Source organism: Pinus tabuliformis, chromosome 9, assembly GCF_031772625.1.
Source record: "Pinus tabuliformis cultivar Carrire ecotype Pingquan chromosome 9, CPIR1, whole genome shotgun sequence".
Taxonomy (NCBI): Eukaryota; Viridiplantae; Streptophyta; class Pinopsida; order Pinales; family Pinaceae; genus Pinus; species Pinus tabuliformis.
In genome coordinates, this window is record NC_142307.1 from 1,229,123,230 (window position 1) to 1,229,147,581 (window position 24,352).

General features: G+C 37.0%; 1 protein-coding gene across 1 annotated transcript; it reads right to left on the reverse strand.

Annotated features, from left to right (window-relative positions):
- Positions 1–46: 46 nt before the first annotated feature.
- On the reverse strand, positions 47–24,094 carry LOC149152973 (pentatricopeptide repeat-containing protein At2g33680-like). The gene is made up of 4 exons (XM_089443653.1): positions 23,833–24,094; positions 866–1,426; positions 331–731; positions 47–238 (listed from the first exon to the last, which is right to left on the reverse strand). The coding sequence occupies exons 1-4, from the start codon at positions 24,092–24,094 to the stop codon at positions 47–49; spliced, it is 1,416 nt and encodes a 471-aa protein (XP_089299779.1).
- Between the last annotated feature and the right edge of the window lie 258 nt (positions 24,095–24,352).

Below are 24,352 nucleotides of genomic sequence, written 5' to 3' on the forward strand. Positions count from 1 at the left end.
TATGGCTGCAAGTAGAGAGAAACCAAGGAAGGATATGGCATCTGGACTAATGCCTGTCAGTAGCATTTTGCTCAAAAAGTTTCAAGGTTTCCACCCCATCTCCATGCTGAGCATGACCAACAATCATTTCATTCCATGAGACAACATCACACTCAATCATCTTCTCGAAAACTTTTCGTGCATCTTTTATGCCTCCACATTTGGCATACATAGTAACTAGGGCGTTGACCATAGACATCTAGACATGGGTGACTCAAACCCCATACAGAGAATGTGGGCATGGATGTGTCTTCCATGCTCAAGCACTGCTACGTTGGTACACGCACTAACAATGCTAGCAAAAGTTGCCTCATTTGGCTTCAAACCAGTGTGTTGCATTTGACAAAAGAGTTTTAGAGCCTCTTCACTATACCTATGCTGCACATACCCTGCAATCATTGCATTGCAAGAGATCACATCTTGTTCAGGAATTTTGTCTAACACTTGACGAGCATATTGTAGGCTGCCAGATTTAGCATACATGTCTACAAGAGCACTTCCAACAAACATATTTGATTCAAAACCAGTCTCGATAATGTGGTCGTGAAGTTGTTTACCTTCTTCAAAAGTAGGTAAGCTGCAACTTACACTGAGAATGCTTGCATAAGTGAATTGATTCAGTTTCACACCTATCTGTTTCATTTGGAAACTAACCTTTAAGGCCTCTTGATAATGGTTATTATGTGCATATCCTGCAATAATTGCATTCCATGAGATTAAGTCTCCTGCATTTTATCAAACACACATAGTGCATCTTCTATGGTTTGAGTTTTGGCATACATTGTAACAATAGCATTGCACATAGAAACTTGGGACTGGAATCCACTTTTGATAATGTACGCATGGACCTGTCTGCCAAACCTCAAATCAATGAGAATAGCACACGCATTGACGACACTGACAAATGTCAACTCATTTGGCTTCATACCGGTCTGGTGAATTTCATTAAAAAACCTTGTGGCCTCGTTCGCTTGCCCATTTTGGGCATATCCTGCAACCATGGTAGTCCAAGAAACATTGTTTCGAACCGGCATTAAATAAAACATTTGGCATGCACCATCCACTCTCCCACATTTGGCATACATATCAACAAGAGGAGTCCCAACAAATACATTTGACTCAAATCTGAGCTTAACAACCTGTCCATGAATTTTCCTCCCATATCCCAAATCCACCATGCTTGCACATGCACTTACAACGCTGGCTAAGGTGAACCCATGAGGTTTTGTGCCCATCCATTGCATCTGGCCATATAAATCCATGGCTTCAACCTGATCACCACATCGAGCATACGCCGCAATCATTGCATTCCAGGAAACTATGCTACGTTCATGCATTTTGTCAAACAGACATCGTGCATTTTCCACATACCCACATTTTGCATAGCCTGTAAGAACCGTAGTCCATGAACAGACATCTCATTCAGGGATTGTGTCAAACACTTGGCATGCATCCTTATTTGGGGACAAGAACACAGGTCCTTGAGCTGCGGCCATGGTTTTAATACCAATCCACTTTTGACTTCTTCCTTGCTTGGTAGCAATTTACAGAAAACTCTGTACCCCAACAACTAGTAAGCTCGAAACTTGTTCATATCAGACACTAATATATCCAGGGTTTTCAAATGGGCATCTCTAAAATTTTGGAAAAGAAATTTAAGCATTTGGCAAGTTTTGGCCTACTACTCATAAACATCAATCCAAAAAAGGAGTATGTGTTGTAGTATTTGTAAATGAGTAAACATTCAAATTTAGTTTTATATGAAAAAAGATTTAGTATGCATAATGAAACATTAAACTAAAATAATAATAATAAAACAGTTTAATTGACATCTCATATGAACTTAGTAGAGAAAAATGTCATTTTAATAGATTTCTAGCAAGTTAAGGAATTTGTGCATCCCTATATCTACAAAAATGTCACCGAGAGTTGAATTGGGATATTAAAAACACATTCGAGGTTTTATCCAAAAGAAATTTCATGACATCTCATATGAAGTTAGTAGTGAAAAATGTCATTTTAATAGAGTTCTGGCAAGTTAAGGAATTTGTGCATCCCTATATTTACGAAAATTTCACATTTGAGGTTTTATCCAAAAGAAAGTTCATAACATCTCATATGAAGTTAGTAGTGAAAAATGTCGTTTTAATAGAGTTCTGGCAAGTTAAGGAATTTGTGCATCCCTATATTTACGAAAATTTCACGAGAGAGTTTGATTTCAGCAAGGAGTTTGATGGCTTTCACTTGTATTTTTCGAAACACCTAGTTGACAGAACCATGTAGTAGGAAAAGGACATTTAATTTTTACTTTCATGATGGTTTGTGACAGCTAGCAACCTTGTGTGCCCTCTTTAAAAGTGACAATTCGTTCTTAAATATGTAACATATGGAAAAACAAAATCTCCAAATACAAAAAGAAACTTAAAATAATGTACAAAAATATGTTCACATAAACAACAACTGTTACATGAATAATGGATAACCTCTATATAACATTAACTATAACTCATTATCATCCAGCCTTGCTTTCAAGAATGCCCATTCACATGTTTCTATTCTTCCACACACTACTATTACTTATCCATATTCAAAACACACATAACTAATAGTTTCAAGTGTAACTCAATATCATCCACCTTTGCGTTCAACAATGTCCATTCACATGTCATTATTTTTCTACACACTATTATCTATAAAATATTTATATTCAGCGTACACATAACTAACAATCTCAATTGCAACTCTTTATCATCCACCCTTGCTTTAAACAATGCCCATTCACATGTTCCTATTCTTCCACACTTTATGCCTTACGGCGTTTCCTTTGCAACATGAGGTGCAAATGCTAGTTAGACTACTCCTTTTCCGTCATGTAAAAACCATTCAGAACGTTAATTCATAAATAAATCTAAAATGTTTCTGCAATGTAAATATCTTACATTACTAGAGATTTGCATTTACCTCCTCGGTTAATGAGTCCATTAATCCGACCAATGAAGAACAACCATCTGGTCATTATCCAGGTAGGAGTCTTTCGTAGGAAGTTCTGTGTAGCGGCCGCTCCAAGTCGGTTGCACCTAAGATGGAATTTGACAAGGAAAATTGCACGTCACAAAGTGATTTTTTTTTGGGGTTAACAAATGCTTTCCAACATCTGTTTTGTGGCCAAAAATGTCATCCACAGTGCAAGTTAATGTCAAGTTGGTTGGTGGAGATTAATAACCAACATCTAGACTTACCAAAATTCATAAGAGGCATAAAGGAAAGGAGACGGTGGATGGAAGAAGGAAAATGTGTTTCCTTATGATAAATTATTAGGGTTAGTACATTTTTGTATGTTTTAGTAATTAAATTGTGGTGTATAGGTAGGTCTTTTATATTATAGATAAGTGAGTTTTATATATTAATTTGGTGTTTTATATCGGTATAATTTTATATATATATATATAAAGAAAGAGATATAGAATATCAACACAATTCTAGTTTATATGTTTAAATTTTTAGTTTCAAGATACAATGTTTGAATAGCCATTAAAGGTTTTCTAGTTCATGCAACCAAATGAATCTTTTTTATGCTCGTCACTTTCTATGTATTTTTTTTTCAAATATGGTGAATCGGTAATTCAACGGAATAATTTGGGTGAAGTCCAAGATCAAATCTATTGACCGTCACTATAACACCAAAAGTATATCTAACAATCTACAAGCCAAATATACAAATAAATTATGATTGAGCAAGAGCTAAGACATCCTCAACCCCACAAGAGAGCTCTATCCTAGGGGTTGCCTACTCTTGAAGCCTTATCACAATGGGTCAACATGTCCCTCACATGAATTGAAATTGGATAGAGGGGTAGCAAACAATTATCCCAAATACTCTTGACCTAAACCAATAAGATGTTTTACATAACTTTACTTACACCCTAAGGTTTTTTCGTTACAAAAATGTGCTTGATTTTTACTTGTTATATTGTTTTGGTAGCCTATATTCATTCAATGATTGTTGGGTTTCTCTAAATTGTTTGTGTGCAATTTTTTTTTTATACATTTGATATAAATAAATGTGTTGATTTTGATTTGTTACATTCTTTTGGTTATCAAAATATATTTGATGACTATTAGGCTACTTTGAACCATAAATGTGCATTTATGTTTAAATAAGTAGATGTCCAAGGAATTTTGATATTTAAATTAGGTCTCTTGAGAAAAAAATAATAAATTATTAAATAAAAAGAAAGAAAATTATCCTTTTAATCATATTTTTGACTTATCTCCTTAAAGGTTTACTCAAATTTCATGTGTGAGCACTCATTGAATGAAGAATTAGATTTTTCATTTAACGTGCACTTGCTTTGAATAGTTTAAGTAGACTCACACTTGTAAAAATTGAAAATACATGAAAACATTTTTCTTCAAAGAAATATGTTTTTTCTTGTATTGTCAATTAGTGTTGGTCTACTCAAGGGTATGCATAGTGGATACTCAAACTTGAAATTTGAGTAAACCTATAATGAGATAAGTAAAAAATATGATTAAAAAAAGAACATTTCCTCCTTTCTCTTCAAGTAATATTTACTCTCGAGGATGACATTATCATATTGAATCCTATTAGTTCTTTTAAGGTTGATTTTGTTAGTACATTTTTTATTTTGAGGTCCATTTTTTACCTTAAAATTCCCCTAATGTCCACCACCTTTTAAGTCACTTTATCGTTGTCAAATTCATCCACAACCATTAGCACCCTTTTGATTGGCAGCATGCATTTCTAGCCATTCATCCTCTCATTATCAATGATGTATCTCTTATGTGTTTCTCTTATGCATACTAGCATTTTATTCTTAATGTATCGTGTGCATAGAATATTTGGTGCATTGTGCTATGTAACAAAGATACAAAATTTGAAGAGATGTGATGGACAAACAAAAACTTTGTGCAATATAACCTAAGGGGATAAAACTTCATCCTCTACGATATGCCATGCAAATGGAAAATTTTAGTCCACATGATGACTTGCAAGGAAATAAAGCTTCGAAGAATGTCATGTCAAGGAGGATGAAGAGGATCTCTTTTAGAAATTTCTCCTTTCTCACAATGAAGGAAAGTTTGAAAAAGTGTAATGTGCCATATGGAAACAAACTTTGATGTGATGCAATATTTCATGACAAAGGAAAATTTGCACTAATGCAATAAGTCAGAACAAAATGAATTTTAGGTGATATATATATATATATATAGTGTCATAGAGAAATATTTTTTGTCCTTTCTGTATCATATGAAACAAAACTTTGATGCAATGCAATGTGTCACAAAGATAGAAAGTTTGAGGAGATGCAATAGGTTCGATGAATAAAATATTTGTGTGATATATCAAAAGGGAAGAGAACTCCATCCTCTTGGATAGTCACACAATTGCAAACTTTTGGTTCATGCAATCACTTCCAAGAAAAGAAAGATTCAAAAAGTAATGTTAGGGAGATGCAAAGGAGTTCTCTTATAGATTTTCCCTTTGTCTCTATGAAGGAAATTTTAAGAAAGTATGAAGTGTCACACATATAGAAACTTTAATATGATGTATGATTTCACAACAAAGGAGAGGTTAGAGAAATGTGATATGCCATGGCCAAAGTTATTTTAGGTGCAATATGCAACTAAAGGAAGTTCACATGTGATATAATGCAAGCAAGAAAATTTTTAGAAGATGCAAAAAGAAGATGGTCAACCATAATTAACCATAGTCATCCATGATCAACCCTTAATGAATGTTATGATGTAACATAACCATTGATAAATGTAGCTATTTAACCATAGCCTTACATTGTCAATTATGGTCAAGCATAGTGAATCATAATCAAACATTTTCAAATATAATAAACCATGGTGAAAGAAGGTCAACTATGGTAAAGCATGGTATAACACATCCAACCATCATTAACAACAACCTAACATGGTCAACCATATTAAACCATGGTTGAATATGGGCCACCATAGCCAACGATAGTTAATCATAGTGAAACATTTCCAACTATAGTCAACCATGGCCAAACATGACCAACCATGTTCAAGCATTTTCAATCATAGTCAAATATGGTTAACCATGTTTAACCATAGTGAACGTGGTCAAACATGTTTAACCATAATCAATCACACTCAAACACAATCAAACATAATCGACCATAGTCAACCATATTCAACCATGGCCCACCAAAATCAACCAAATTCAATATGGCATAACCCTTAATTAACATAATGATGCCACATAAACATTGAGGGCCATAGAAATTTAACAAATTTAGCTGAGATGAATGTTTCAATGTGAAACACTTATTGAGTAAGGTCACAATCCAACATAAACTTAGGAATGTCACAATGCAATATAACTCTTGATGAAACTGTCGAAATAAATCAATTTATATGAATATCACATTAGATGTAACCTCTTACTCTCATAATGCAACATATCCCTTAATTAGTATTGCAATGTATTATGTGATAAAATATTCAAGATAGCTTTTAAATTATTGTCAACCTATTGATGGCTAGAAAAATTTCTATACCAACAACAATAACAGAGGATCATGATTGCAAGTCCCAATTAGATCTTCTCTCATTTGATGTGGTGATATGCATTGGAATAAAGGATCGGCTATCACCAAAACATATTTTGAATGGACTATAAAGCTGATCTAATTAAATCATGAATCTAATCTAACATCTATACTAATTTAAGTAAATGAAATATAACTAATAATATATTTTTTTTCCTATCTTGGTCAAGAGAAAATGTTAATTAGTATCAAATAGGAGATAAAGATTTATCATCAAGTAAAATAAATAATTCATTTATTTAATAACATTTAATGCACAAACACTTAAATTGTTATTTTTTTAAATAAATAGTTATTTGAAAAAATACAATATTGTTCACTTCTATTTGATAACCACATCAATTGAAAAATATTTTTTTCATGATGGAGAATTATGCATGAAAAAATGCAAAACAATGACAGATGCATCATTCACAGAAATGTAAAAAAGTATCATCCATAATTCAATCACAAGATTATGCCTCAAAAGAATCATGTTTTTCCCTCTCATCACTTCAAACCCTCAATAGAAATACATCACTTCAAACCAAAGTCATCAAGCATATATCATACAAAAATTTAAGTTTGAAGCATGAAGAAACTCACTTTCTCTCAAGAAAGATACTCTAACTATAGACCAAAAAATCTAACACTTCAAACCTTAGAATCCAAGCCTTGTACATAGTAAAAAAAAAAATTATATAGATGATTGCTCATGTTTTCTCCCAACGCTAAACTTGCTTCTTATTTACCCAAGTTTTGTTGCTGCCTTCCACAATTTTTCCCACACTTGAATTTGGAGCTTATTGGGGATCTTATGATTTGTCATCCTATGGTTACTCCATGGTTGTTTGATGTTTTGAAAAGAGTTTGAGTCTTCAAGTCACTTGCACACACATGCTCAGTCTTCAATGAATTCATGAGAGCACTTCCTTTATGCAAGCTTGGACAGGCATAGCCTTGTCCATCAAGGCAATGCTTATGTGATGTTCAACTCATGTCAATAGTCATTGTGCACTTTTATTGATAGTCCCCTCCAGTTTGTTGCGTTTGTACTTCTATTTTTATGAGTTTTATCAAATGTCATATTTTGTGCAGTTTTGCTTTCACAAGTGTCACTTTCACATTCGCAATTGTCGCTTGACTTTATTTTACTTTAATAAGTGTTGTTCTCATGTTATCTTCGCTTTGGCATGTGTCGATTTTAAGTTCGTTCACATTTTGAAAGTGTCATGTTCATGATTTCCTCCTATTACAGGTGTCACTTTCGTGTTTTCACTCCTACGTGTGTCACACCTCCACATACCACCAAAGTTAGTTTTGGCACACCCTTCTACATTACACAAATGTTCTATATCATTAGAATATGTGCCAGAACATTCCTATAACTTAGCGCACCTTTTGGTATTAGTGAAAAAATTGTTCATAACTTGTGTTCTATGTTGTAATGTGACATTTCAATTGTTGCACTTAGAAATAGGTGTTGCTTTGTTGTTCTTTTAAGGTGTGATTATTGTTCATGAGCCATGTGCATTCCATTGACTTGTATTGATGGAATTTATGTGTGTGGTCCATGTTTGATTCATGTTAGGATGCATTTATTTATCTTACTATGTTAGTCCCACTCTTAGCCATTTCAAGAGCTCTTTTTGGTCCTCCTATTCAGTGCAAGTTGTAAAGGCATTAACCCCCTTACTAGGCGATGAGTGCAACTCATTCATGAGCTTCATTGATGTATATTTTCCTCCTGTACTTGTGAAATAAATCTTTTTTCAGGTATTTTCCCTATCACAGTGCATTAGTACTTCATAAGGATAAGTCACCTAGCCTTGGGCTGCCTCCCTCAGTGAAAAGAACATTCTAGATAAACAAGTAGCCATTGTTGGAGAGAAATGCACCCTCCCAAGCCTAAGTGCACTTCAAAACAACAAAGAAAACTTCGAAACAACAAAGTGCACTCTAAAATGAAGAAGCACACTTTGTAATAGTGAAGTGCATTTCGGAATAACAAGGACCCTTTGAGCACATGGTGCACTCTTGAAGCCTAAAGCCTTTGAGCGCATGGTGCACTCTTGAAGCCTGAAGCATTTGAGCACATGCCGCATTCTTGAAGCATTAAGCCTTCATCCTTCCCTTTGATCACATGGCGCACTCTTGAAGCAAGAAGTATTCATCCTTATCTTATAGAGTGCACAACCCAATCACGAAGCTTGAAGCCTTCATTTGAGAATACTCCTTCGACTCAAAGAATTGCGTGCTCCTAATTCCTCTTGAACACACAAGCGCACTATGAAGGCTTAAATCCTGACCCCTTCGTCCCTTTGGTGTGCACCCTTGTGCACTCCTTTTTTCCTTGAGCACATGATAATGCCCTAAACCAATAGATGTTTTCTCCTTCATGCTTCGATTATGCACCCTGCGCCCTTTGTGTTCCTCTTGAGTGAATGGGTGCACTTCAAAGGGTTGAAGCATGACCCCTTTTTCCCTTCGGTGTGCACCCTTGTGCCCTCCTTAGATTCCTTGAACGCATGAGAACATCATGAAACAACGAATGATTCTCCTCTATGCTTCGAACCTGCATCATACGCCCTTGAGTTCTCTCCCTCTAGCTTGAGTGCATAAGCACACCTTAAAGGCTGCCTGTGAGCCTTGATGAGTTTGATTGTGCCCTCCTAATCAAGCCTTCTTTTTTTAATCCTCTCAAATGTGTTGTAGTGTTTTTGTAGCAATGGGGTACCAAAAGACACCTTCTTAGTAGTTGGTTGTTCCCTACAAACAAATACAAGTAGTTTGGTTGTTGTCAGTGGGAAAACATGAAGAAACAAAGCATTGCAAATGGTGAAAACAATGGATATACAAACATAAACTAAAACAAAGAAATAAACACACAAATAATTCTTAATGAAGAAAATAGTCAACACAAATATGGAAAATGGCTCCCTTTATTGACTATCGGTGGTAGAAGATAAACACAAATAGTAGAATACGAAGTATTGGAAGAGAATTCTTTGATATATGGTGCTAAAACATCCTCAACAAGGAGGTTCCTTTCTTCACTCTCTTTGCAAGCTTCTCCTCTCTATTGTAGAAGTATCAAGGCTCTCTCAATGGTGAAATACTCTCCACACTAGAGTGATGGATTGCTAAGAAGAAATTATGCCAACACAATAGTGTTATACTTTTTCTGCTTCAACAATGAAATGAAGGATTTCTCTAATAGCAATTTGGCCAGCATAACATTCTCTTCTCTTTGCTTCTCCAATGACCTTCTTATATAGCATTTTTTGAATCCCTCTTCCCTCTATTGGTTTTGATGAGCCTTAGTATTGCAACAAGATTGTTGCAACTCTTAGGGCTACCATCTTTACTTTATCAACCCGGGGTTTCATACAAACATGGAGGTGACAATGCCATATACACAACATATGCATTATTCTTCATGTCACTTCTCAACTAGGGTGATGGGCCTCCAAATTAGGCATAAATTAAGGCCCATCTAACATTTGTTAGGCATGTGAAGGCTATATTAAACCTATCCTTCTACACTTAGTAATTGTTTTAGCTTTAATATGTTCATTAGGAATGTTTGTGGATAATTACATATGTGTGCCTAATATTATTTATTTTTGTAGAATATTGTGAGAGTATTGGGCAGATTATGGAGATTTGGAGGAGATAATTTAGGGGCTTGCTCCCTACTACAGGAGGATCAATATTAGATAATAAATCAACAAGATATTCTAAAATTATTGCACAGATTCTGGAGCTCCAATAATTGAGAAAATCTAGGAATGTGTTCCCTGTCATTTAATGCAAATTCCTAGTGTTGGGACCAGATCCACTATTTGAGGGATTTTGGAGGGGAAATATTCCTCCTTTCATGGGGAATGCTTCCTAATCATTTTGTATAAGTACCAAGTCGAATTTTTCTCTAGGGATTAATTTTTATTAGTCTCCTTGTGGAGAGAACTCATATTTTTGTAGCTCCATTGTCATTTCTTGCAGGGATGTAATTGTATTTATGGAAATAATGAAGATTGGTGCCATGTTCAGCTTCTAAATCTTGGTCTCCTTTATAGGACTCTGATTTTCCTTAAGATTGGCCATCCCAGGAGCCTCAAACCCCTTTTGCAGCATTTACTTTTCTTCCTTTCACTTCTTATTCACATGCATCTCTTATTCTTGTTTTTTCTATTTCTACATTTAGTATTGATGATTTTTTGTTGTAGGATTGCGTTAAATGGTTGAATTAAGTTATTTTTCATGACCAAAAACATAATTTCATCCTTGGAACAGCTTTGGAAAGTCGTAGTAATCATTGAGCTACTTGGATTAATTTTCTTATTCCAAAATATAATTTTCTAGAAGTCCCTTTGTGGCAAATAGTAGTAAATTTCTGCTATTTTTTAGAACATGCTAACAAGATTCAATCAAGTTTATTCCACTTGCATTAGATCAAAAAAAATTCTTGTTAATAAAAAAAATTACCCGATTACATTTTCATTTGATTAGGTTAGCCGTTTGATAGATTTACTAGCTCACTAGTTCTTGAATTTCTAGATTTTAGACTAGTAATTTTCTGCTATTTTTTAGCATGGGTTAATAGGGGTATTTTTGAATGATTCCACTTGGAATGGAGACCTAAGACATCCTAGTCAATAAAGAAAATTTTCCTATCCAATTTGGATTGGATTTTCTTGGTCATTCAGTGAATTATAACTTCCTGTAGCATCTTGTAGTTTCATGTAGCACTCTTCCAGCGTGTATATACTTGGCTAGGTTTGCTAAAAAATATTGTTTTTCATCACTTAGGCTTGAATCATGACCCCTAGGCTCTAAATAAATGGTTGACAAGAAATAAACACCACATAGGACTTATCTTTTTACCCATGCAAAATGTCTCAACAATTTGCATTAATAGACAAATTTATTAAATGGATAATACAATGATGATTTTCTTGATTGCCACATCCAATGAACTCTGTCAATGGATCTGAACTCTTTGAAATGTAATGATTGATATTTAGTTCATGATATTTTCTTTATGAAATTAGAATAAGGTTTCTTTCCTTGTATTTACTTTCCTGCAATAGGTTAAGGTTTCCATTACGAACATTTCCATTTCTACAATTATTTTAGGATTTGATTTCATTACATTCACTCCATTACATCATGATAGTGAAGAAAGGACACATTGTACTTTGCACATATAGTTTCAATAACTCTTAGGTTTGTACAAACCCCGGGTTGATAATTAAAGTTGGTAGCCTTTGGAGTTGCAACATTCTCGTTGCAATACTGGGGCTCATCACTTTTTGGCATCATTGTTAGGGAGGTGCCAAAGTATGAATTGTTTTTTCCCTAGTTGTTTCATTTCTTTTTACTTTCAAAAAAACACAAAAATTGCATTAGGCATCTTGCATTGCATTAGCATTCTAATTCAATTTTTTTTATAAAAACAAAAATATACTTCTCCAACACCAACCCCCCCATTTGATCACGTGGTGCAGTAATAGCCGCACCACCATCCACTTTTGCAAGTAGAAGAAGAAGATGTGACATAAAAGGTAGAAGAAATGGATGGATATGTTGACAATGAAGAAGATCCTCTTTGATTTCCATTCAAGATACTGATGTCAATGTGTGTGTGAAGAACATCCCTCCATATTTTCTTCCAAACTTTCATGGTCTAAGGTCAGAGGATCCAGAAACCTTTCTCTTTGAATTTGAAATTGTTTGTAGATCTTATGGTTGCTTATTAAACACTCAAAAATTGAGATTTTTTCCGGCAACATTGAAGGATAGAGCTCTTCAATGGTTCATGATTTTAGGGACTAATTCAATAATATCATGGAATGATATGCAAAATCTATTTCTAAAAAAATAGAAAGATCATGATTTCAAAGAAGAAATATTTAGAATGAACAAAAAAAATGATGAGTGCCTTGAGGATCTAACAAAGAGGTTCATGTATAATGTTAAGAGGGAAAAACTACATCATTTAGGATCTAACACACTAAAACCCTCTTACTTAGAACAATTAGGGATGAATGGATTGATCTCCTTGATCTCATGAGTAGAGGTGATGTATACCAATTATCATTTGAAGAAATTTGCGAAACATGCAAACACATATCAAGAGGAAGGGCAAGAGTAGGTCAATCAACATCAATATTGGCAAGTCAAGCTAAACTTGGAAATTTGCTTTATAGCTTTAAAACATAAATTCTTAGCAATCTAAGTGAACAAGTAGATATGTTAAGAATACAAAATGAGCAAAAAGAAGATGTTGATATTTGTGTTGTACACACAGAAACACATGATGTTAAATATTGCCCCTCACTACCAAGGTTGAAGGAAGTTTACCAAGAGGACAATGGAGAAAGTCAATTTCCAATGTAGCTATGTTATGTAGCTCCAAGAGGACCATGATAGCCTATTCAACCTTATATGATTCAAGAGCCTAATTCATTATTTCAAGATTATGCACATCCATCTCAAAGTAATTACAACATACCCTTTTCTTGGAAACCTTGGCCATCTCAACCCCAAAACCAATCTTGGAAACAAGGTTGGTAAGGAACTTATGGGTGTCATCCACAATATCCTGAATATTTTCCTCAATATTTTCCATACCCAAATCCATTCTATCCCTACCATCCACCTCCACCACAACCACAACCCCAACCACATCCATCTCAAAGATCCATTCCCACTCAACTACCTGTACCACCATTTCCAAACCCACGCAAGGAAGTATCTCAAGCCACTTACAATGTTGAGGCACAACACTTTCAAACATCTCCTCTTGATCTCAATGGTATTCATATTAGCTCAAGACTAACATTGCAAAAAAGAGATTCTCTTAATGTCATTGAAGGACAACATTCAAAAAAACAAGATGCAAATGAGAAGACCAAAGAATCATGGGTTGCACTTGATGAAGAGCAGAGATCAAAATCAAAGATTGAGAAAGTTCCCTCATGTTTACCATCAAATCATCCATGTTTTCAAGAGAATAATCAACAAAAAGAAGTAGATCTGAACTTCATGGAAGAAGAAGACATCCAAGATGATCCAAACCAGCAAGTGCAATAGGGGCATAAAAAATATATTGAAATATGGTTCCAAACAATCAGTAATTTGCAGCCACACACTCTTCTTCAATAAATTTTTTTATCTCAGCTCAATCAAATCATTTGGTCTCTAAAATTCAGGTACATGTCAAAGCATATATTTCAAGCCTACACGTGAGTTTATCTGTCATCTTGATGTGCACATGGCTCCATTGGAAGTATTCTTATACTTGAAAGAGACTTTGTTTTTCAAGTACAGTAGGATAGAAAAAATAAAAAAAATGGAAAATAAGAGAAACATAAAATCTCAAGTGAAAACCTCCTTTGAGGTGCCTGAGATTGGCTCATTGATTGAGAACCTCCATGAGGCGGTCAATGGGTTGGAAGAAAGATAAAAAAAAGAGAAAAAGAAAAGATCATAGGTGAAAACCTCATTTGAGGCACCTAAACAAACCTACTAGTTGAAAACCTCGTTAAGGCGGCTAGTAGGCCTAGAAGAAAAAAAAGGGTAAAAAAATAAATCTTTTCTCCATGTATCTCTCTCTCTCATCAATGCAGGTGTTCTCAAACCTCTGAAAGCAACAAAAACAAGTTAGCCACCAAAAGAAAAGTTGATCAAAAGCCTAGTCAAAGGAAGTCAAACTTGGACTTTCTCCTCCTTTGCTCAGATTCTCCAGAAGGACTAAGGCCATGCCAATCCATTTCCATTGTCTTTTTGCACCATCTTCTCATCATTCCCAACCTTTTACCACTCATTTTCCTTGTTGTCCTAAAATGCTACAGGAAGGCTCTGTTTTGCTACAAGAAGTAAAAATACATAGAGCAGAAAATTATTCTTGTCATATCTTGAAAACCGTGTATCCATTTGCGAATATGTTTATGGAGGTATGCATATGGATGATAGTAACATGCCCAAGAAATTTCAAAAAATTCAGGTGAACAATTTTTGAGAAATTGACCTCCATCACCTACAACCATTTTTACATTTTCTCGATTATTTTTCATCCATTTGCCAAGCCATTTCATGGGGAGATGCATATGGATGATTGATCTGAAAATCACCCTATGAGTGATCTCAGTTAAAGATTTATTGAATGAAGGTATTACAGACTCGTGTTGGTGTGTGTCTATGTTATTTTAGGCAACGGATCGATTAGATTGCAAAATACACAGACACTGGAAAATGGAAAACAACAGAGAAACACAGTAAGAAAATACAAGAACACAACAAATTAATAAGGAGTTCACCCTATCCTCCAGGGCTACGTCTCTGGTCAAGATTTCATTGGTGGCCTTATTTTATTGTGTCTTTAAAGGAGAGAATTACAATGAATGAGTTCAATATGAGTCTCCTAAAACAGAATTTGCTTGGCAGGGTGGTTCTTGGATTCCCTAAGCCACTAGAGTGCACAGACTCTTTTCCTTACCAGCTCTTGACCTTTCTGGTCTTTAATGGAAGGAGCCCAATGTGGTGCTCAATCCTAATAGATCCTCTCAGGGATGGCTTGAACCTCTCAAGCTCTCTAGTGCTCGACGCTGCCTGTGGTTAGCTGGGCCCTGTGTCTTTTTGCTTTTTGCTTCACTGTCTTTTCTTCGTTTTCTTTGTCTTCTTCCTTTTCTTCTCTTTTCCCCGTCTTCGGTGTCTTCTGCTTTGTCTATTCATGGCTTTAAAGCCAATCGATCTCACGACTGTTTGATTCCCCTTCTTCCTCCGTCGGATCGCCTGCTACTGTTCGCTTGGAATTCCCTGTCTCTGCGTCATGGTCATCGGCTCACAGGGAGTGGCCACTTGTCCTCTTGCGAACTGCACCAGCTCTTCCTCGTCGGTTCGGTTCTTCGGTTTCGTCGGGAAATGACTCATCCACCACCTCAGTGATCAGATCGGATCTCAAATCTTTGTAGATCTCAGCTTAATCCCCTGTCAAATCTAGTTCTTTCATCAAGTGCGTTCTCAGCTGTTAGATCTGGCGCTCCCAAATCCAACGTCATTAGCACATTTCGTGCAGTTGACTTGCTCGACCATTAGCGTGCGATGAGAGGCAATTTTCTCTCTCCTCTGCTTGCCATGCGTCTGGCGCTGAATGGAATCACTAGGTTTCAGCCAAATCCGCTTACCGCTCAAGGGTTCCCCCGATATACCGTCAATTTTGGAGCACAGGTCCCGCCTTTATCCTTTTGCGCTTTTCCCCGCGATTTTTTGGCTTCCATGCGAACGAGTGCTTCGGGGCCTTTCTATTTCGAGGGGTTTTGCCCAGCGATGCGCGCTAAGCGCTAATCGTGCATCAGAAACTGCCTCCATTTCCGGATCCGGGCTTCCCAGGTACCAGTTTTGCCTCCTGCGTAGTCTCCATGGGCCTCGGTCAGCACGCTTTGACCGAGGTCCTCGTCGTTCCACGCTGGCTGCCAATTGCCACTGTTCAGAGGTTTTTCTGATCACTCTGTGCTCTTGAATTCAAGGTTTGTCCCAATCTGATAAAGTCATGGTACTTTGATTATTCTTCATGGATCCAATTCGGATCAATGATGGTAACATGCCCAAGCAATTTCAGAAAATTCCAGTGCACATTTTTCGAGAAATCGACCTCCATCACCTACAACCATTTTTAATTTTTTTAGAAATTCTTGCATGCATTGGCCAATATTTTTTTATGGGGAGGTGCATAAGTATGATGGAAACATTCTTAGAAAATTTCAGGTCAATCCAGTATATTGTTTGGGAGATATGGGTAAAACAAGTTTGCTACAGGAAACTACTACAAGATGTCTTGAATTGCTACATGATGTCCTGTACTGCTACAGGAAGTTGGCTGAGGGGTTTTGGAGGAAAAGAATGGTGAGATGAAGTGTTGGAAGGGTGTACGACAGTTGTAAAAAGTGTGGGGAAGGTGAACATCATCCATGGCCAAGCCTAGCACTATAAGAATGTCATATTTGATTAAGAGAAATTGCTCAAGGTAACTGGAAGACAAAGGTTTAGAATGTGGGCTGGAACAACAATAGATTGAATGCCAGAAAGAGGCCTTAACACAAAAAATATTACATCATATAGACAAAAGCATCATGTTGTGATGACCTATGCATTAGCAAACAAAGGAAGTCAACACCTCTGAAATCATCATGTTATGAAGCTCAGCAACAATGTCGACTTAGGGGGTCCTGACCCAGGTTCAGAGTTAGTTGTGGCAACCATAAAAACCCTACACTACTAGCCCTTTCGGAAATAACCTGCATAGCACAGGCTACAGTCTCACCCGAAGCAGTATGGGGGGATGCTTTGATGACAGGGAAAAATAATTCTATGAGTTGAAGATGGGATCCATAACCAATGAGAAGTACACTAGCAGATTCTTGGAGCTACTGAGGTATGTGCCTTACCTCAAGGAGGAGAAGGCCAAGATTTAGAGATTCATCAGTGGGTTCTCGATAGAATTCAAAGGTAGGATTGAGTTTGATGAGCCCAGATCACTGGAGGAGGCCATCTGGAAGCTAAAGCATTATTACGAGCCATCAAAGAACAAATCTGACACTAAGTTGGACTGGAAAGGTAATGCAAAGAACAAAGGCAAATGGGAAAAGAAGTAAGCAAGACCTCAAGGTATAGGTAATAAAGAGAATGCAACACCATCTAAGAATTTCAATGCATCTGACAGAGGACAGGGACTTCAATCTGAGGAGAAGAATAAGGATGAAGGTTGGAAGCCTTTGCAGTGTTGGACATGTGGAGGAGAGTACCGTAGGAAAAATTGTCCACAACATCAAGGTGGTAGATCACAGATCTACATTGATCAGGAGGCACATACTATTGGGGATGTTGGAAAAAAAATCTTCGTAGCTATGCAGCGCTGGACAACAGACAGGAAAACCATCAGGCATCTATCATTGAGATGGACAGTAAGATTTTTGATTGAGTTGTTTCTATTTTGATTAACCCTCGATCTAATTATAGTTATGTTACCCCTGACCTGGTGGATAAGTGCACTTTGAATAAAGAAGTGCATGCAAAGTCTTGGTTAGTGTAGTTAGCTATAGGTACCAAAAATAAAGTTCATCACTGAGTAAGAGCTTGTACATTTGATTTGAATGATATTCCTACCTCAGCACATATGAATGTATTGATGTTGGGATCATACAATATGTTGTTGGGCATGGATTAGTTGTACCTTCATAGAACCAAGGTGGATTTTTATGACAAAGCCATAATTTGAGTGCTTGGATGAAAATGGGGAACAAAGAGTCTTGTGGGGTAAGAAGAAAGAAATATCAGTTAGAATGGTGATAGCCATGCAGGCCAAGCGCAGTCATAGGAAAGGGTGTGTGTTATTTGCAGTGCACATTTCTAGTGACAAAGGTAAGGAAGCTGAGGATGTAAATGTTTTGAGTAGGTACCCAATTCTACAGTAGTTTCAGGATGTATTTCCTATAGATGTTTCAGAGTTTCCACCCCGCAAGGAAGTATACTTTTCTATTGAGTTGGTGCCAGGGGAACCTCTCGCATTAAAGGAACCTTCCAGGATGAGTACACTTGAGTTGATAGAGTTGAAGCTGCAATTGAAGGAAATGTTGGACAGGGGATACATTAGACCAAGTGAATCACCATGGGGCGCAACGATACTATTTGTGAAAAAGAAGGATGGTACTCTCAGGTTGTGCATTGACTACAGGTAGTTAAACAAAGTGACCATCAAGAATAGGTATTCGTTACCAAGGATTGACGACTTGTTTGATGAGTTGAAGGTAGCAGCAATGTTCTCGAAGATTAATTTGAGATCCGGATATCATCAGGTACGAATTAAAGAAGAGGACATCTACAAGACAACTTTCTGGACCAAGTATGGGCATTATGAGTTTGTTGTAGTTCCATTTGATTTAACTAATGCTCCAGCTACCTTTATGTGCTTAATGAATAGTGTGTTGCATTTGTATTTGTACAAGTTTGTTATTGTGTTCATTGATGATATATTGGTATATTAAAAAAATTAAGAAGAGCATGTCGAGCATTTAGCAAAGCGTTGAGATTGTTGAGAGAGCATCATTTGTATGCTAAGATCAGCAAGTGTAGTTTCTTTTAGATTGAGGTACACTACTTGGGACATGTGGTTTCCAAGGATGGCATAGCAGTGGACCCAAAAGAGGTAAGAGCTATATTGGAGTGGGAAGCTCCCAGGAATGTGGATGAGGTGAGATATTTCATGGGGTTAGCAAGTTATTATAGGAGGTTCATCATGAACTTCTCACAGATTTCTTATCATATCACATCATTGCAAAGGAAAGGTGATAATTTTGAATGGTCAGAGGAGTGTGCGACCAGTTTTGATCAGATCAAGCAGTTGTTGACACATGCACTAATGTTAAAGATTGTAGATCCAGACAAAGAGTTTGTTGTATGTACAGATGCTTTCAAGAGAGCACTTGGTGGAGTCCTTATGCAGGATGGATAGGTGGTATGTTATGAGTCATGAAAACTGAATGAGCATGAGCAGAACTACCCAACAGGTGATCTTGAGTTTTCAGCGATCATACATGCATTGAATATGTGCATGCATTATCTTCTTGGCATGAGGTTTGTATTGATGAGCGATCACAATGGTTTTCAGTATCTATTTGACCAACTGAACTTGAATGGTAGGTAAGCTTGGTGGTTGGCCACGATTAGTGAGTTCGACTTTGAGATTGGGTATATCAAAGGTAAATAGAATAGGGTAGCAGATGCTCTTAGCAGGCAGGTACAGGTAAATCACATAACATCTATGAGCTCCTATAGGACATATTTTAGGATAGATCTTGCAGACAAGTCAGTAGGATGACATGTATATGGAGATTATTCATAGATTGCAGCAAAGTACAGGTACAGGTACAGCTAGTGGTATAGGTACAAGTACATGTACAGGTACAGGTAGTGGTATGGGTATAGGTAGTGGTATAGGTACAGGCATAATGTAGGTGCATAGGATGTACACTATAATCTTATGGAAGATGGATTGGATATATTTAGGGACAGGATATATGCACTAGATAACAGTGAGTTCAAGAAGGTGATCTTGAGGGAGTTTTATGAGAAACCATATCCAAGTCCTAGGTTATCAGAAGACAATGAAAGAAATGAAGAAATTTTATTATTGGTCGAATTTGAAGAGAAACGTAGCAGAGTTTGCGCTAGGTGCTTGGATTGTCAGCAAGTGAAGACAACGTGTAAGCATCCAGGTGGACTACTACAATCGATTATGATTCTAGAGTTGAAATGGGAGATCATTTCTATGGAATTTATCACAGCTTTTCCGAGGACAATGAGACAACATGATTCCATCATGGTAGTGGTGGACAGGTTGACAAAGGTAGCGCACTTCATTCTAGTGAAGTCTACGTTCTCAGTAAGTGATGTAGCACAGGTATTCATCAGGAATATGGTTAAATTGCATGGATTTCTAAAGAATATTGTGTCATACAGGGATGTGAAGCTCACTTCCAAGTTTTGTAAGGAGTTATTTGTAGGTTTGAGCACAGAATTGGCCTTCAGTGAATCTTACCATTCGCAGACATATGAACAAACAGAGAGGGTCAATAGGATATTAGAGGACATGTTGAGGATGTATGTCATGCATCAGCAGAGGAAGTGGGAAGAGTACATTCCACTAGTAGAGTTCACTTACAAAAATGGGTACCAAGAGTCATTGAGGATGATTCCTTTTGAGGAAGCATATGGGCGGAGTTGTAATACTCTCATCAGTTGGAGTGATCCAGTTAACAGGGTGTTGATTGGACCAGACATATTGGAAAACATGGAACATGAAATGCAGGTAATCAAGAAGAATTTGGAAGTAGCACAGGATAGGCAGAAGAGCTATGAAGATCGGAATAGGTTATTGAAGGAGTTATAGGTTGGGGAACAGGTGTACTTGCACATCAAACCAAAGAAGATCTCTTTATGGATTGGATCATGTGCTAAGCTAGCACCACGATTTTGTGGACCTTTCAGGATTATTGAAAGGATTGGGCCAGTAGCCTATTGACTTGCATTGCCCCCTACAGTGAAATTTCATGATGTTTTCCATGTGTCATTGCTTAAGAAGGATACTAAAGATGTTGATCATGTGATTGACTGGTCTGTATTGTAGGTGGAGCCAGAAGGAGAATTCCAGCCTGAACCATAATGCATTTTATATAGAAATATGCTCATGCTCCAGAACTAAGCAATCGAGGAAGTTAAAGTGAAATGGAAGCACTTTGGGCCTGTTGAAGCTACATGGGAGATGGAAGATCAGATGCGGGTTATGTATCCTTCCTTATTCACTGGTTGAGTGGATGTTTTGGTATATGTTTTTTATACATTTTTTGGTTATGTTTGGTATATGTACATATGTATATGGATGTAAATACCGCCATGAGATATGTTATAAAGCTCCAATAAGCGGTATGGGTTTCATGTCATTATGATGTTATACTTGTTATGTTGTCATGTTGGTTTACTTCTCAGCATGATGATCATTGTAAATATTGTAACGAGCTAGGTTATAAAGCTCCATGGGAAGTATGTTTTTCTTACAGTAGCCTTGTTGGTTGTAGGTGTTGTTGAACACCGAGGACGGTGTTCCCCTAAGGGGGAGGGTTCTATAACAACCATAGTGAAAATTCCATGTAATAAAAGTTAATAAAGGCAAAAATAATAACCACGGTTGATGGGACACTTATTCTAAGTTGAATGTTGGGAAAAATCATAGTGATAGGGATAATTGGTGATTGATTAATGGATAAGGAAATTGGAAAAGGAAATGGCAAAGGCTTTGGAAAGGCAAAGTGGAATTTTGGCACATTTATTTATGAAAATAATGGAAATTAGGAGAAAAGGGAGGTGAAAGGTCACAAGTTTCGTATGTTATTCTCTTGACCTACGAGAAATTCTAGAATACCAAATATGTGAAGAAATATAACCTAGAACACAGAATGAAATGAAAAAAACAACAAGTATTTAATTATTCAGAGATAAAAGCAATGTTCACTTGCCTCTTCGAGCGGTAAACTTCCAGTAGAGCAAAGCTCGATTACAAAATAATACTCGATGATCTTTCCCTTCTAACTACGGCTATTTATAGCTAAATGACCTTCAACAACCTAACGACTAGTGGTCCTTTACATAACATCGGTTAAACACTTTATTTATTAATTATGGCCTGTTTGTAACTAATTGTGGTCCCTTTCTTAAATGTGGGTCAACCATTTACAATTATTAATACGAGCTTTATTGACTCTTTAACTAACTATAACTATGACTCGACCCTATTGGGTTTATTACATAAATAAATGGGTTAGGGTTGGACCCTAACATGCCCTCCCCCATCAAAATCAGCCTTGTCCTCAAGGCTGAAGCTATAGAAACTGTTGTAGAATAGTATTTGGTTCCCATGTCGCATCTTCTGGAGAGGTGTCTTTCCACTTGACGAGGACTTCCTTGATCGTGCGGCCGCGCAGATGTATTTCACGAGTATCGAGGACCTGTTCAGGTTAGAGCCAGAGTGAACCTTCTTCATCCAATTCAACTAGATTGGTTTGAATTCTACATTTGTTCCCCACGAATTTCTTGAGGCATGATACATGGAAGACTAGATGAATTTTTGAAGCTGGTGGCAAGGCCAGCTTGTAGGCTACTACTCCAATGCGCTGAAGTATTTGATAAGGTCCATAGAATTTTGGAGCTAATTTTTGGAATCCCTTTTCTTTGAGCTATGTTTGCTTATATGGTTGCAGCAACAGGAATACTTGATCCCCTTCTTGAAATGTGCACTCTGAACGATGTTGGTTTTCCTGTTGCTTCATTCGATTCTAAGCTTGATGGAGATTATCTTTGAGATGAGCTAGCATGGATGCAGCGTTATGTAGGAGTTGATCCACTACTTGAACCTTAGAGCATTCCAGGATATAAGAAATAGGTGAAGGTGGGAGTTGGCCATATACTGCCTCATATGGATTCATCTTGTTGGATTCATGATAGTTAGTATTATACCACCATTCAACTAAATGTAGCCACTGTACACATTGATGTTTCTGTTCTGAAGTGAAGCACCTTAGGTATGTCTCCAAGCATTTGTTGACTGCTTCAGTTTGACCATCAGTTTGGGGATGATAGGAAGTACCTAGTTGGAGTGGGGTGCCTTGTAGCTTGAAAAGTTCTTGCCAAAAGTTACTAGTGAAATTTGGGTCACAATTAGACACAATGGAAGTGGGCATGCCATGCAGTTTGAAGATCTGGTCCATGAAAGATTAAGCCACCAAAGTGGGGGTAAATGGGTGGAGTAGAGCGCAAAAATGAGCATATTTAGAAATTTTGTCCTCAACCACCATGATGATTGATTTTTTGCCTGACTTTGGGAGACCAGTAATGAAATCCATAGAAAAATTCATCTAGAGGAGACAAGGATTGGCAATGGTTGTAAGGTTCATGGTAACTTGATTGTTTATCCTTTGTGGCATTGACACACGTCACATTCAGCTACAAAATTAAGAATTTAAATTTTCATGCCCGTCCAAAAGAAAGAATGACGAGTGTGAGCATAAGTCTTCTGAAAGTCTGCATGCCCTGCAGTGGGATATGAGTGCAACTCTACCAAAATGCACGTTTTGAGGGTGGATTTCGGCGATATAACTACTCGATCCTTGTAGCGAAGAATCTCATCCTTCCAAGGGTAGCCAATTGAGGAATTAGGATCTGGTATTAAGTTATTAATGAGTTGGGAGAGAGGGGTGTGAAAACCATTCCTTACGGGCTGCTTCAATCCAATCTGGTATGGGAAGAGAGATTGATAGAAGGGTGTTGTCATCCTCAAATTCGCATGATAAAGCATCCTCTACTACATTGTCACGCCCTTTCTTGTAAATAATCTCATAATCATATCCAAACATTTTGGCCAGCCATTTATTTTGTTGTGGTGAGGATAGATGTTGCTCCAAAACATATTTGATGCTTTGATGGTCTGTGTGGATTTGGAAACGTTGCCCCAATAAGTATGGTCGTCGGGTATCTACTGCATGTAAAATGCCCATCATCTCTTTATCATAGGTAGATTGTCCCAGATGTTTCCCACTCAGTTGTTGGCTAGTGAAAGCCAAGGGTTGACCTTCCTGCATTAAGAAAGCACCAATACCAGTACCTAAAGCATCACTTTCAATCACAAAAGATTTGGTGAAGTCGAGTAGTGCCAATACTTGAGTGGAAAACATGGCCTGTTTGAGAGCCACAAACGCCTGTTGTGTTGCATCAGTCCAAACGAATGAACTTTTCTTGAGAAGGTTAGTGATGGGTCTAGCAATGCGACCGTAATTGCAAACAAATTTGTGATAGTAATCGGTGAGACCAAAGAATCCCCTCAAACTCTTCAAGGTTTTTGGTTGGGTCCATTCTTGCATTACCTGTATCTTTTGGGATCAACCCTGACACCTTCACGACCCACAGTGTGTCCCAAATGCTTGACTTCTTCCATGCCAAAAGAGCACTTGGACAATTTGACAAATAATTTATGATTCCGGAGCAGTTGCAAGATCAGGTCTACATGTTGAATATGTTTTTCCTTGGGTAAGTTGTAGATGATAATGTCATCAAAGAAAACGAGGACAAATTTTCGGAGATATGGTTTCAGCAGGTGATTCATGAGGCTTTCAAAAGTT

Coding starts and splice junctions, on each gene's coding strand:
- LOC149152973 (XM_089443653.1), bottom strand. CDS start 24,094: ATGCAAGAATGGACCCAACCAAAAACCTTGAAGAGTTTGAGGGGATTC. Junction 1,427..23,832: donor AAGTGATGCTTTAGGTACTG/GTATTGGTGCTT, acceptor CGGTTCTTACAG/GCTATGCAAAATGTGGGTAT. Junction 239..330: donor AGGCAACTTTTGCTAGCATT/GTTAGTGCGTGT, acceptor ACCCATGTCTAG/ATGTCTATGGTCAACGCCCT.